The 15,275-nt window shown below is 41.6% G+C and overlaps 1 protein-coding gene across 1 annotated transcript in view; it reads left to right on the forward strand.

Annotated features, from left to right (window-relative positions):
* HMCN1 (hemicentin 1) overlaps window positions 1-6,673 on the forward strand; it is a 202,959-nt gene extending 196,286 nt beyond the window's left edge. Inside the window, exons 104-107 of the mRNA XM_075157015.1 lie at window positions 182-532; window positions 3,252-3,371; window positions 3,995-4,121; window positions 5,251-6,673. Of these exons, the coding sequence (XP_075013116.1) occupies window positions 182-532; window positions 3,252-3,371; window positions 3,995-4,121; window positions 5,251-5,617 (965 nt within the window). The 3' untranslated portion in view covers window positions 5,618-6,673. The remainder of the gene's footprint in view (window positions 1-181; window positions 533-3,251; window positions 3,372-3,994; window positions 4,122-5,250) is intronic.
* The last annotated feature ends 8,602 nt before the right edge of the window (window positions 6,674-15,275 follow it).

Here is a 15,275-nt window from a genome sequence, read left to right on the forward strand (position 1 = left end):
TACTTGGCATTGTGTTCTCCATATTTTACTGCCTTCAAGATCTCACTTTTATGTCTTCAGTTTGTTCCACAGACTGAGATAAGTATATATGTATATATATACATATAGTTATGTGTTGTTGTTTGTTTGTTTTTTCTCCTTTCCACATGGTTTGTTGCTCTGGATCATGTCACATGAGCAGACATTAATGAATGTGAACGCGTGCCTAAACCCTGTGCGTTTCAATGCACCAACACCCCCGGCAGCTTCAAGTGTATCTGTCCACCTGGACAACATTTATTAGGTGATGGGAAATCTTGCGCTGGATTGGAGAGATTGCCAAATTATGGTGCCTATTACAATAGCTATAGCTATGCTCAATTCTCCCCTGTGAGAGACAACTATCAACCTCAACAATATTACAGGCACTCCTCAAATCTCTACAGCTCCTTCTCAGAGTATAGAAACAGCAGAATACCTTTCTCCAGGACTAGAAGGAACATTAGAGAAACTTGTCCTGAAGGCTATGAGGCAAGAAATTACAGATGTGTAGGTAAATGTCAGTCATATCTATGCAATTCTCTTATTCTTAGGTTACTGTTTCATATATACCAGGGGCTGATGGTTTGTGGTGCTGTGGTTTTTTTCATATTACCCTGATAAATATTCAGAGCGTTCTGCATGTTCTTGTCTCCTGAGCACGTTGTAGCAAAAATGTTTTCAAACCTCCTCCTTGTAACCTCTTGTTTTAATTGTGCTGCTCATTGTGTGTTTGCAAATTACTTCCCTCTGTGACTCTCTTTCTTCTGATTACGGTAGCTCACCTTTGTGAATTTTCTCACACTTCAAAAAACACCAGTAGACCCAATCTAGCCCTGGGGATGTTGCTTATGCCAGACTCCCACTGATGGTAGTAATGATCTGGTTCAAAAAGGTTTTGAGTAAAGTTTTTAGAATTGAGCACTGCTACAGGACGGTTAGTCACTGCCCTATGGGCAATATAAGCAGAAGCTTTTACGTTATCTGTAGTTACGATATATAGCGGGTTGCAATGTAATTCCCAGCGTGGTGAGACTGATTATAAGTAAACAAACAAGTAGGGGGGTTGTCCTAAGTTGTGACAATGACAGCACTGCCGCTTCTTTTTCCGTGATGAGGAGAGCAGGGTAGTTACAGTAACTGGCAAGCTCTGCCCCCATTTTTTTTTAAAGGGGTGCAAAGCCTCAGAGCACACTCTAAGACCAAGGGGAAACAAAAGTATTTGGCACCTCTAACTATCAAGCATTTAGCTCACTTCCTCCTTACCCCTGAGCTTTTCTGAGGTTTTTCAGTGAAATGCTGCTATTTTCACAAGTACTGAAAATTTAATTCAGCTCCTCGTGAAAGTCAAAAGGAACAGCACCCTGTACTGTTCTTTGACTGATTTGCACTAAATGTGAAGAAACTAAGTAGTTAAAAAAAACCCCACACTATTGCTCAAAAGCTAGAAATGTCAGGTTTTTCTCACGTGGCAGTAGTTGGTGTCCGTGGATCCAGACCCTCTGTAACTGCTGGTCTAGAGCCAGAAAAGGGGCCCTCGCGCCCGGCCCCCCCAGAGCCCCGGCAAGCCGAACGTCCCCGGGCGCTGTGAGCTGAGCCAGGGCTCGCCACCTCCTTCAGAGGGGTCACCGGACCTGACGCTTTGCACAAAGGACAGATGGGGATATAAAAAATGAGTTCATCTTTTCAAATATGCTTCTCTTAAGCCAGATTTTGGCAACTTAACTCTCATTTTGAGTACCTTAACTGAATAGGTTTTTTCTTAAGTTATTTTGTGATAATATTGCTGAGTTCAGGACTAAGGGTACCGCAGTCCAGGCCTTACTAGAGCCTGTCCCAGTGCATTTGACACAGCAGTTTGTGGTGCGCTCGCCGTGTGCCTCAACCTAGCGTATATGCCAGTGGCACTTCAGAGGGGCACAATGTCCTTCCAGGATAAATACAGCGATCTACAGCTAAATTCTAGCAACCAGAATTATTGCTAGAATCTATATAGCAATATATAATGTTGAAAAATATAAGTATACTTTTATTAATAAAAATTATAGATAGGCAGACGTCAAAGCTTGTATTTAAATTATAAAGACATTTCAGAAGTCGTATACATGCAGTTGGTTATGGGTATAGCAGTTTAAGTGAAAGACCTGGGAATATAGATACTGCTGATGAAAGGGTTAAGCTAAAATCTATGATGTTCATCCCAGCTTCCAGTTTGAATGAGTTAATATTCTTGTATTTCTGTTGCATCGGAATAAACATCTAAATTTAAAAATTACTGTTCAATATGAAAAATACACCCAAATAATGCTTTTTTTAAAGTAAGTTCTTTCAGTAGACAGCCATCAGGATTTGATAACGACATACTGTAAATTTCTACAGTCACGTCTGTTTCTCTTCTGTGTTTGCATTTTTATCTAATGCAACCCCTGTAAATCAGACGAAGAGAGGGGAAGCAAAGACCCTCCTTCCACTGTTTTAATCATGCAAGTCTTAACTCTTGCATGAGACTAATTTGAGTAGGATCTCTATTGCTTTCCTGAATTAGGCAGATGTTTCAAAAGAAATTATAATTATATATGATCTGTGTCTTAATCACACTAGTCTGCTTTGAAAATTTTACATAAAGTGGTCTGGTACTTCTGTATTTGAGAGGGAGATTAAAAAAAAAAGTTAAGAGCATTTATTGATAGTCTTCCCAGATACTGAGCTTAATTCATCCCCATAGCATGAGGAAGATCAGTTTGGAAGGGAACAGCTTTGCCTGAGGAGGGATTAACTGTATGAACAACTCCCCCACTGTCAAGGCTTCCTCTGACGAGATAACTAATCTGGGCATTTCCTAACCGTATTGCCTAAGACCTTATTATCGGGCAGCTCAGCTTGCTTTTTGGGGCAAGACTGTATTTGTGTAACCTTGTCGATGTATACAGATTGCACGTCCCCCTTTCTTCCCAGAACTCTCTATCAGGACTGGTCCCTCCAGCTAGAATACATATTATGGCTGCCATCAAAACAGGTGAGGACTTAATTATTAAAAAGTTTTAAGGAATGGCACAGGTAAGGTGTGAAAGGACTTGCTAGTCTTAGACATTCAACCCCATTGGAAAACAAGATCCACACAACTTCCACCAACTCTGTCTATACACTTATATATAAATAGGACAAAAAATACCTCGGTTCAATACCAGGTTCAAATAATCCTGATGCGTACGTGTTCATGTTTCTTTCCACAGACATAGATGAATGTGAAACCAGAGATACCTGTCAGCATGAATGCAGAAACACCCTAGGAAGCTACCAGTGTACTTGTCCACCTGGCTATCGCCTCACGCCCAATGGCAAAACCTGTCAAGGTACAGGATCCCTTTGAGTGTTCAGAAATACATTTGTAAATAAATAAGATACAAATCATGTTCAATACATGTATAAGCGACCTCTTTGAATTTGCTACATGAGATCCGGCATTCAAAATTTCAAGTTTCAGAAGTTTTTATATTTCCCATTTTAACGCTTCATAAAACACCAGCAAATTAGACATTGCAACTTATTTTCTGAAGTTTCCTCATGTGACCTTACATTACACATTTAACTCCAGGCAAGTAGGCAGCAGCTCTAGGGTCAAACCCAATATAATCCTGAACCCGCCTCTGTCAAAAAAAGGTACTCTCAGGTTTTCTGATCCACAAAAAAACACCATAGAAAATGAACTAATTAGTCTCTGTTGACAAGACAACTGTGGTTTATGTTGGCTCGTGGCTGTAGGGCAGCTCTAGCACAATACGCCATCCTGCACAGTAATAAAATGCCAACAATAACAAATGCGTGTTATGGGAACTCCTGGCTCAAACAGCAAGTCCGGATTCTGAGAGATTTCACTGCCTGCAGAGGCACACTGCAGTCTGCTCAGCCTTTACTGACCCGGCTAGTTTTTAACCTTCTACCAGCAATTGATCATTTGCATGTTTCTTACATTCAGATATCGATGAGTGCCTCGAACAGAACATTAATTGTGGATCAAATCAGATGTGCTTCAACATGAGAGGAAGCTACCAATGCATAGACACGCCTTGTCCACCAAACTATCAGCGAGAGCCTCTTTCTGGGTACGTTTTATTTTCAGCCCCTTTTCACCCACCCCAAGCTCGGATCCTTAACCTGTATTCGTCAGAAGAAACTTTATCTAAGTTTGACTGACACCAGTAAAGCTCATACTAGCAAAAAGTACAGCATTGACGTTCGAGATGATCATCGGTTTCTTGAGCAGCAGTATTCCATGCTTCCCCCGCAACAGAACCATAAAGCAGTGGCCGCAGGCAAGCTGGCTGGTTCTCAGTGTCCCTGCAGCATTTTACCACTAGTTCAAAAAAGAAATAGCACCAGAATGTTCCTTTACTAAATGAACCCCGGCAGGCAGCGTGCTGCGATTCCTTCTGCTGATTCAGTGTCATTCATTTGTCACTTATGGGGCTGCCTTTGCATCTAAGTTTTCTGACTGACTTCTCTAAAGGCCTAACTCGCCATCAATTGCAAAGCATTTAAAATATTCTTTTAGTCATGAAAATAGTGCTACAGTTCATGGTAAATTTTGTTATTTTTAAGTTGCTCTATTTATTTCCCTGTTCTGGAAAAAACATATTAATTTCTTTTAGTCTTTTAATATACTCAAGGCAATAGCTTGTTTCATAGTCAGAAACTATCTTTTGTGATCAAAGTGAACTGGAATGACACAAGTTGAAATGAATAATGTTCTTTGACATCTGTTAGTACTGACAAGCAGAGCTAACAGGTATCTCCTATTTTGACTTTTGATTAATAGAAGTAAAATTTACTTTGCCCTTCTTCATTCCAAAATCTTTATTCTATGATCTAACACACAGACACCTCAAATGGAGCTGCCTGGTACATTTTAAACCAACCTTTCCAACTCTAATGTTTAAGAGCAAGGTCATTAAAACATGTACCATTGACTTCAACGATAAATATGGTATTCAGTATCTTTACATTACCTCTTGGCACTTTGAGAGATGATCCTGTTGAAGGAAAATGGAACATTAAACTGTGCTGCAGCTTTAAAGGAACAATGGATAAAGAGTGTATGAGCATATTACCTCTATAGAGAAATTTAAATTACACAACAGGGTAAACAGGGGAAGAATTTATCCTTTAAGACCTATTGCAGTACTTACGATATCATGCCTTCTCCCTGGGCTAAAGTGCTCTGCTTATTCCTAGGTTCTGTCTGAAAAACTGCCCGGCCAACGACTTGGAGTGTGATCCGAGTACCTACGCCTTGGAATACAAACTCCTTTCCCTCCCCTTCGGCATAGCTGCCGGTCAGGATTTAATCCGGCTGGTTGCCTATACTCACGATCAAGTCATGCACCCAAGGACAACTTTCCTAATGGCAGACGAGGACCCAGCAATCCCATTTGCCCTGAGAGATGAGAACTTGAAAGGAGTCGTGTTCACCACCCGGCCGCTGCGAGAGCCAAAGACTTACCGCATGGGAGTCAGGGCCTTATCCTACAGCGTCGATGGAAACATTGAGTATCGGACAACTTTCATTGTTTATATAGCTGTGTCAGCCTATCCCTATTAAACACCCAGACTACTTGACAGTAATCACAGTATTTTAACCACATTCATAAATGCCGGTAGGTGTTACCACTTCCAGACTGACTCTGCTGCCTGCCAAACAGTTGTGAACCATGTAACTTGAAAATGGTGCTATGCTCTTTTCTTTTTCCCTCCGTCCCTGAGGCTGCCTATTCAGTCCCATTATTCCAATTCAAGAGGAAGATCCGTGGCTTTGAGGACCTGTTACCACTTGCTTTATTTATTGCACTGGAGTAGTCATTTTCCACAGTTTGTTCTGAAAACCAGCAGAAAAATTGAAGTATGAGCTGAAGTATGGGGTCAAAGCCGTAAGCAAGGAGCAGCCTCTGTTGAAAGCAACTGAAGAAAAGCCTAACCAGAAGAAAAAAAAAAACTGTAATTTCAAGTGGTCTACATATTTTAAGGGTTGCTAAGTGTTTTACAATTTTGTATCTATTAGATTTTTTTTCTTATCCAATACGTGATAGAATTAGGGCTGTAATATACTACGTCGTGTGCTCAAAAAAATAAATACCACTGTACCTAATGGTTGCAAATGCTGAAACAAATGATATTAAAGTTTGTTTTCAGCTAAAGAATCTACAGTAGAATTTGGAACCGATACATTTGATTTCCAAGCAAGTTTAGAGATGTCACTATTTTTTGAAAGAAAAACCAACATGGCTACTTCTACGTAATACAGCAGGTATTTTATAACTTTTTTTTTTTTTTTTTTTACTCTGACATTCTGGTATAGCCATTTATTTAGCTCAAAACCATATCCATTTCAGTACTCCCAACTCAGTTAAAATGTTTTGGGTTTTTTTGCAAATGGAACATTTTTCTCCAAAGATGATGTAAGTTTGGTTCAGTAATGTCAATACACTGTACACAAGTAATTTTGCCAAGATGTATTCTATTTTTATGAAAGTGTATATATGTTTTTTCCTATGTGTATTTTCTATGCAGTATCTCAAGAGTGTTTTACAGTTACATTTGCATAAAAGGACAACGTCAATACATTGAAAATAATCAAAATAAAGGTTCCCATTGCCTTTGAGATTGCTGTGAGTTTTATCACTGAAAAAAATTCTTTCCCATTTGTAAAGCACTTGCCTGTAGTGCCAGGGAAGAATGCAGAAGGTACAGCGTGGAGAATGCAGAAGGTACAGCGTGCCCAGCAAACCGGGGAGCTGCGTGCAGAAATGCAGCCAAGTCTCCTGATTTTTGTGCTACGGGCTTCCCCACATCCTTCAGTTTTTCAAACAAGTCAGGGAAACTGGTGCACGTACTGTAAGACCTCTTATTTTATCCAAAGCCTACTGACTAGAAGACATCTCATTTCCTCAGAGGAAATGGATTTTGCTAAGAGTTAAATTTTCATTGCATATAAAGGCAGTGTTTATTCATAAATATACTCAACTCATTCATTGCCAAACATGAAATAAGTCACTATAATTCCAATGCATATAAAAAAAGAAAGAAAAAAAAAAACACAAACTTTGAAGGGCAGGAAGATTGGAGCCCACTGGAAATTACCAGTGTTCACTGTGAAAGTTTTGCCGTTTTCAGTCAAAGTGAGAAAGAGATGTCAACAGACCCCCGCCAGTTGAGAACTCCACAGGGGCTGAACTGTAGACTCTCAGGTTTCTGTGTTGCATGATTGGGATGCAAGGAATGGACCAAGAATAACTCATTTCAATTAAAGTACATTTTTAGCAACAGGGTCAAATTGCTCTGCAATGGAATTTGACTCTATACTTTGATATTATCAACCATCCCTAGTGAAAGCCCCACCAGTTTTCCCCTAACCTTGCTTTTTGTTCATTTTCCATTGCAGCATGTGAGATAGTCCTGCAAAACAAGGATGGCTTAAAATCAGTTTGCTCTTTAATACAAATTTATACATGTGACAGACTTCAGGCAAAACAGGTTTGTTTCTTGGAAGCCTGACTTGAAAAATAAAAGCAGTTTAGGAAGAAAAAGAAGAGAACTGTCATGACAAAGGCATGAGGGAAGGAGAAATAAAAGTAAGCTATAATAAGTACAAGTAGTTACCTCAATTTCTTTTAAGGATGAGAAGCACACTGAAAATGATGTCCTTGAGGGAATTTAACTCCACTGTGAGACAGGAAGAAAAAGAAAATTGCTATTCTAATATGTTTCATGAGAGGAAAAAAAGCCCAACCAATAACAGAGTTAGGCTTTAAGGCAAATCTATTACTTCTTTTAGGGTTAGGAACTTACCAGATGAAAGTCACATAAACACTCCCAGACACATCCACAGCTTCGTTTCCACTATTTGCTTTCTCATCCTCTGCGTTCAGGTGCCCAGCTGTAGCTCGAGAGGGAGCAGCCACTTGCCCCTCTGGAAGCTGTTAGTTACGCTGAGATGATGCCACAGGATTGAGGGACCAGCAAGATTTGGGTTATTGCGAGCTTTATGGTTTTCACTCACTGACTGGTTGAAGGGAAGTCATGGACAAAGGAGAACTTGGGCCGTGCCCTTCTCTTCCTTGGACAGCTTGTTCTATGTTACAAATTTTTCAATCTCTTTCGCTTTAAGAAAAGAATTGCAAAGGTATTAAATCTCAGAGCGAATACACCTGCTGCAGATCTACCTCCACAAGCTATCTGACCCTGTTTCTAACAGGCTGAAAAGTCTATTGTTTATTATTTTCTATTCTAACTTGAGAGGTAAGAGGCAGGATAGTATGTGTGTACATGCCCACATAAAATTGTGTATGTGTTAAAGATTTAAAATCCTTATTTCATAAATCCAAATTTTAAATTCTATAACTACAACAAATACGCTACTGTATTTTTTACTACTTTAGGTAAGGCTAGCAAAACCCTGGATGCAATTTTCCATGTCTAGGGGTTGTACAGCTGAGCCTGCAGTCACTTTGTCCAATCCCCTCCATTAGCCTGCAGAAATATTTGCAAGATGGAAGGTTCACTGCAATCCTATGAAAGGATGATATGGTCGCCCTATCATTTGTCACAAGACATTTTGCAAATGTCCTCCTGTCACAAACAATCCTATACAAAATTGTCATCTAAAAGACTGTCTATACAAAAGGAAATGCGGGTGAAATTGGGGCAGACAACATGCAATAGCTAATTCTAACTCCCCCGCAGGTATAATCCAGACTACGACTGGATACTTACTCCCGTATCAGCAGACAGCACCCCCCCATCAGAGAGGCTGAGAGCACATGTGCTTTGGCAAGGATTTTGTCCGTAGGAGGGTGAGCTTGTGAGGGACATTTTAAAAGCTGACTGATGTCCTATTGCCAACCCAGGTACAGCACCAGGTTTCTGTATCCCACTCTCACCGGCTGGTTATAACTCGGGATAACCAGGGCTGGTCCAGGAAGCGATTCTGGCTTTTCTAGAGGGACCCCATTTATGTTTGCATCAGTGCTGAAAGGGAACTGCTGGCTCTCTGCTGGTCTTACCTCAATCATCATGATATATTTTGATGCGTTCTTTAATTAAAGAATGTTGGAAATTAATGACTTCCTAGTGAAAAGGCTGCTCATCATGCAGCTTGAGGAATAGACACAGCCCTGGAACTGTCTCTTTATGGTCAGCGTTACATAGCCCCAGACACACAACGGGGCAAAGACCTGACAGTGAAACCATTATGAAGTAGAGCCGAGGATGTGTAGAGAGTGATGAATGGCACCATGCAAAGAATCAGGAACCCTGTTAAATAGTTAAACTATAGGCATGATCTCTTTCCCAGAAAGAAGGAGTGAAAGCCCCTCTGTAAATATCTGTCTACTTAATTGCAGAGCAAACACTCCTCCTAGCATGCTAAGAGCGGTATATGAGAATCTTAAGTTCTTATTGAAAAAAAACAACCCACCACCAGCACCACCACAGCAAATAATAGTTTTTTTTTTAAAAAAAAAAAAAAAAAAGGAGAGCCCAGCAAGAGCAATTATTTTGGGGTAGTTCAGGGATGTGCTGAATAAACAGTTAATGCTTCAGTGCTACCTGGTGCCTGTGCCGCCGTCCTTTTGTACAAGCCTACTACTTCCTCTGCTCGTTTGACTCCCCGGGGAGGTAACGCAGCATTTCCTCCCGACCCCATTCCTGAAACACCACCCCGTGACATGGCTACCCCCTCCATTCCTGGCCCTTCCCTAGGCACAAACATGACAACATTTAATTAACTACACTGCCGAGATTAAACGTACCCTATGAAAGATGGCAAATGTGTTTTAAACATTATAGAGATTAATTTATACACACTGGTAGTTTAAGTGTGACATCTTGTGGCATTCCAGCAGCACGCAGCTGGGCACACAAGTCTCCTGCAGCTCCCCTCCAGGTGAACACCCATCAGATACCGGCTCCCCGCTTGCCGCAGCACAGCCCGAGAGCGCCCAGCCCACGCGCGTATTCTGGGAAAACATCCCGCCACCTCTGAGCCTTTGTCAGGGCACAACCCGACCCACTTTTCCTCCTGCAAACCATCCTTCCTTATTAAAGCCTGAAGGAACCTACATGCTAAGATGCAGCACTTTGCACAAAAAATTGAGCGATTCCTTCTAAGTGTAAGTTCTAGCAAAGGAATAAAGCACGAAAAGGAGCTCAGGGACGAAACTGGGGCCAACTGCCAGAGAGCACAGAAAATCCGCACCCACCACCCCGGCTACATGGCAGCCGTTCAGGAACTGACGACGGGTGAGGTACCCCATCGCACCTTCTGTAGAGCTCCAGCATGCCTGCCCCTTGAGAGAGGAAATACACGGGGTTTTGTTTTTCCTTGCACATGGGCTGAATTTAAAAGCTATTGAGTGGGTAGAGCGATGAATCAATGCAGAACACACAGCACTCTGGGTTAAAGGGAAAACAAGTTACCATCAGATGAGAACGATGCTCAGAAAAGACAGGAGTAGCAGTGCTTGACAGATAAGCGTCCACTTGCCAAGTAGGATCCAGACAGTCGATGCTGAACGAAGCAGAAGGATGAGTAAAGCGGTCGTCATCGCTCTCACATTGGCGTGGCAATTACAGGCAGGACTCTGCTCTTGGGGTGTAAGTGGGGGCTCTGGTACCCTTTGACTTCAGAAGAATTTCTAGCTCAAATCTAAGGCTGCTGCCAATAAAAACTTGGCATGTTACGACCTTTGAAATCCACGGATTAGTTTATGAGGCTGGAATCCAACCGCCCGCCCCCCAGTTGCACACAGGCGGAGAACAGGACATGCAGCACTGCACGAGGAGGTAAAAGCAAGCCGTCTAGCACATTTCCGTTTAAACTAATCCCTGCCGAGATGCTGTGACGTACAAACGTATAGATGATGGGTGAGGGCTGCTGGGCAGGTCCCGCGCTTTGTCTCTGCGGAAAGGCTGTGGGCAGATGAAGGCTCCTCCAACCGTCTGGGCTTCAACCTCTGCCTCAGATGAGATTTTTGATTCAGCACAAAACCAAATAGATATCATCTGCAATGATTCAGCACCGCACTGAGAAATCAAACACTGAAGTCTGGAAATTTAAAACACCTTCTACACCAATGGTCATTAATGCTGAAGAGCCCCAACAGTCAATGATTTGCTTAAGTGCAGCTGTATTTCTTGCATGCTCCACTTGGGCTAGGAGATGCCATTAACAAATGGCTTTATTTGCCCTTTCTTTCCCTGGACAAACTTTGAGGCACAGGGTAGCTCTGGGTGTCAGCTGAAACAGAAAGGAAACACCAGAGAGTGCCCGAGCTAAATGGGGTGTTAGGCATCACGCATCCAGCAGCACCGCACTAATAAACTTAACATCCAAGCACAGCCTCTCCAGCTATTCGGCGTACAACTGGTGCCAGAGAGCATGCACAGCCAATTCTTCTGGCTTGATAATTTAGAATTAGAAAGGGAAACAAAGAACACCTGCTTACAGATAAAGGCATACAGATAAAAAGAAGCGTTCTTCAATATCTTACACAAACACAGATTCAAGTGATAATTTATGAAGAGCCAAATGATGGGCACAACAGAAACATGATCAAGCCAAGAAGTTGTTCAGATTACAGAGCACAGCTTAAGCGCTCTTAAGTAATGCTGCGAGGAGGAGAGAATCTCAGTTAATTTTTCACTGTATGTGAGGATTATAAAACTGTGGCCATTTTGTGACAGAGAACAAGTTAATTTCTTGGATAAAACATGCGTAAGAAGCAAAAAAAAAAGGTGTAGCAAATACAGCACTTGTGTTAGATCTTTCCCAAAATGGGAAGAGCTAGCACATGAGAGTAAGGACTGCACAATTCCTGTTGTCCTTGATGGCTTAACTAAGTGGCTCGAAATGTGGTGAGATGCAGCTGGCTTCCCTATTAATAACTTCTCATCCCACTTGAAATTATAGACTGGTTTACATACAGGTCAAGAGAAGCTATTTTGAGAAGAATCTCTCTCAAGCATGATTTTTTTTTTTTTAAATCTGTATGCTGCCTACGAAAACGCACAGTAAATCTGATGTGCAGAGTTCACCTGGAATTCAGAGGGGTTCAGCCAGCCCCAAGCCCCCCTCCAAACCTTCTAACGGCTTACGGAATAGCAGGCCCAATCATACAAACCATAGTCCAGTCCTTCTTCTGTTTGGATCACAAGAAGTCTCTCAAGGAAGCCTCTCGTACAGAATGCCTGAGAGGCATCGAGAGATCTGGACTGTACACGTATGACCTAGCCCATAATTAAACCAAGGCCAAACTCTCTTGCTGTGTGAAACTGTAGCACAGCTGCTGGCAAACACTTGAAGTTGTATGTAAAAACTTCAAAAAAAGAACGTATCTAATTTTGGGTCTACAACTTCAGAGGCAAAACCCAGCCAGGATCCCTGAAGAGAAGAATCCTTAGTGGCCCTAGTTACTACTGTCCCTAGTGAACGCAGCGGCGCGTAAAACACAGCTAGGTTCCCAGCAACATCCAAGTTCCTCTCTCCAACAGCCTTCACACCGCCATGACAGGATTTTAGCCGGGTTGCTTCTAGAATCTGATACTGTAGGTCTAAAAAGTGAGGATGGAAAAGCTGGGAGAAGAACGAATTCCCAAACGCCACAGAAACAACAGAAGTGTGCCAGCTCCTCGCTGAAAGCAGGCGAACGAACGGGACTTCTCTGCATCCAAAGAGGAAAATGCAGAGTGCTCTCATGCAACCATGTGAGTGACTGAAACTGAAGAAACAGAAAAATAATGAGAAATCAAAATTAAAAACACATGCTGAAGGGACTACAGGAGCCTTAGTGATAAACTGGGGAGGGCAAGGCACTCTTGTACAGAACAGTACTGTTTCTGCATAGGTGTCCTGGCAGTTCTCCACCGGTGGACAAATCTTAACTGTTAGAGAGCTTATGAGTAGGAGATAGGCTGAAAAGGTGTTCAAATCTGCAACAAAACTATCAGCTCTTCGATTTCTCTTCTGCTTAAAGGAACTGGACTTTGAATACAAACCTTGTAAATAACTCTGATTACATCAGATTTATTCATCCTTCCTCATCAGCGTCTGCTAACAGAATTAGCTCACAAATCTTCACATATTTACCAACCGTCCAGGTCCGTTTGCTTTTCTCCATTCTGGCCTTGTTTGAAAGAAAATATTTGTGGTTTGCTTACTGGTTCCTCTGCAATGGTCTCAGTGATGTGGAGACTGATAGAGAACCTCAAATTGGGTGTAACCCTGCAAAGCCTTTGCCAAAATATTAACACTAACATTTCGCAGCTCATGTTTTGAAAAGATTTTGGATGCATAAACAATGTTGTCCTTTAACAGATGAGGCTGTAGCACAGAAGTGGTTTGTGTTCACCAACTGAAACGCACAGCAAGGTAATATCAAGGTATTTTTACCATGTGTGGTAGCTTTACTATAGACAATCAGTGATTACCGAAGAGTCACATCAAATGAAAGCCAGTCACAACCCTGTAAAAAACCCTGACTGCCTTCAAATTGGACACCTCATCTAATCAAAATATCTCGTACTCATATAAACAGTTTGCAGCAGATACTAAGAACTATAGCAAAAGTTAAGTCTTACTGAGAGCTGATGTAAAATGAATTTTCCTGATAGAGATTTGAAAACGATAAACAGGACAAAAAGGATACACCGCGGAATGAATTACCACAGCATGAAAAAGAGCATCTGCAGAGCAGCTAGTAAAAACAGTCTGCATTTTGCTGAGAACCAGCTTTTTTGAGAAGTTGTTATTTGAGCAGTCAGGTTCAGCCTTTGCGAGACTAGCCATTGCTTATTTATAAAGCCCTGTTGATCATCTAAATAAATCACATAGGTGGGGTTTTGCTCCCACCTTGTGCTAGAAAAGAATTAATAGAAAATAACAGTCACCGGATCTCCAGCCTGAAACTTGAATCTAAACCAGTCATGCTAAAATCTGAGACATTTTCATGATCGGGAGACGTGAATAAATTAACCATCAGTAATTTTTACAAGTATTTGTATGAGTGAGAACTGGCTGTGTCTGGGCATTTAATTTGCCTAACACTTTGTAATACCTGCTGTACTATCTTCGACAAGACAGTACTTTACTTGGGGCCTATTACACAGCTTGTCACTATATGTCTCTAAATTGATTTATTCCATGCTTAACATGACCCCTTAGTGGCCATAGTCTGGTACTTGGGTAGTTTTCCAGTAAAGACAGTCCTAAAAGCGGCAGATGCAAACATTGATAGCGTTTTGACAAAGACCTCTGACCACTTAAAGCTGAGCTGAGAAAAACCCACACCTTTTTCTTCTAGCTGGAATAAATCTCAGCCAGACATCCCCTGATGGATGGACGGATGGATGATGTCTGCTCAACCTGGCAAAACCAAAACTGTCTCTTCAGTGGCTTTTCTGCCAGGCTTTGTTTCTTTCAGCAAATGCTTCTGACGCTCAGATACACAACCTGGACAACACGTTCAAATTAGACATTTGGTCTGTAATGACTATTACAGCACGAGCTTTATATGCCTGAGCATCAGCTTTCCAGCCATCTCTCAATAATGGCAATAACCTTTTCTCTGACCACAGCAAACCCTTTTTCCTCCACTTACAATAATTCTGATTGCTGCCACAAAAACGTTTATCTTAGTCTAATAACATAAGCTATTTCTTTGCTTTCAGGACCTCTACAGCCTTTCTTTACTGTCAAGAAACAGCCTTGCTGGACTTTCAAATATGTTTGCTCTCCCTCTCAAGTTGCCCTTTGTACTTGGCAGAAGTTCCCCCCCCCCAGAAGCACTTCATTTTGCTCTTTCAAATCTTTCTCCAGAGTACTCCTCTGTTAGGATGTCATTAGAGATAAAAGACAACAAAGATAGTGAAATGCATAACTACAGGAACGGAGTCTAACATATTTTTCTGTAGAAGTTATAAAAAAAATCAGTTTTGGAAGGTATTAAACATTTTCCAGTGTAACGTCATGTCGGTAAACAGCACTTTTATAATGATTTCCCTTATGAAAGGGTTGGTTATGGAGTTGTTCTTTTTTCGGTTTTACAAACTCTAAGGTCCAGATAAACTCCATTCCATTACAAACAGAAAACACGCAAGGTGTGCGTGCATGGATTTTAAGACCTGTTCTGCAATGTGCTCCTAGGGAAAGGGCAGGGGCTTCCTCTGGGTCACAATCTTAGATACAAACGACGGACTGAAATTTGCCC

The sequence above is a fragment of the Calonectris borealis genome, chromosome 8 (genome assembly GCF_964195595.1).
Source record: "Calonectris borealis chromosome 8, bCalBor7.hap1.2, whole genome shotgun sequence".
Classification (NCBI taxonomy): domain Eukaryota; kingdom Metazoa; phylum Chordata; class Aves; order Procellariiformes; family Procellariidae; genus Calonectris; species Calonectris borealis.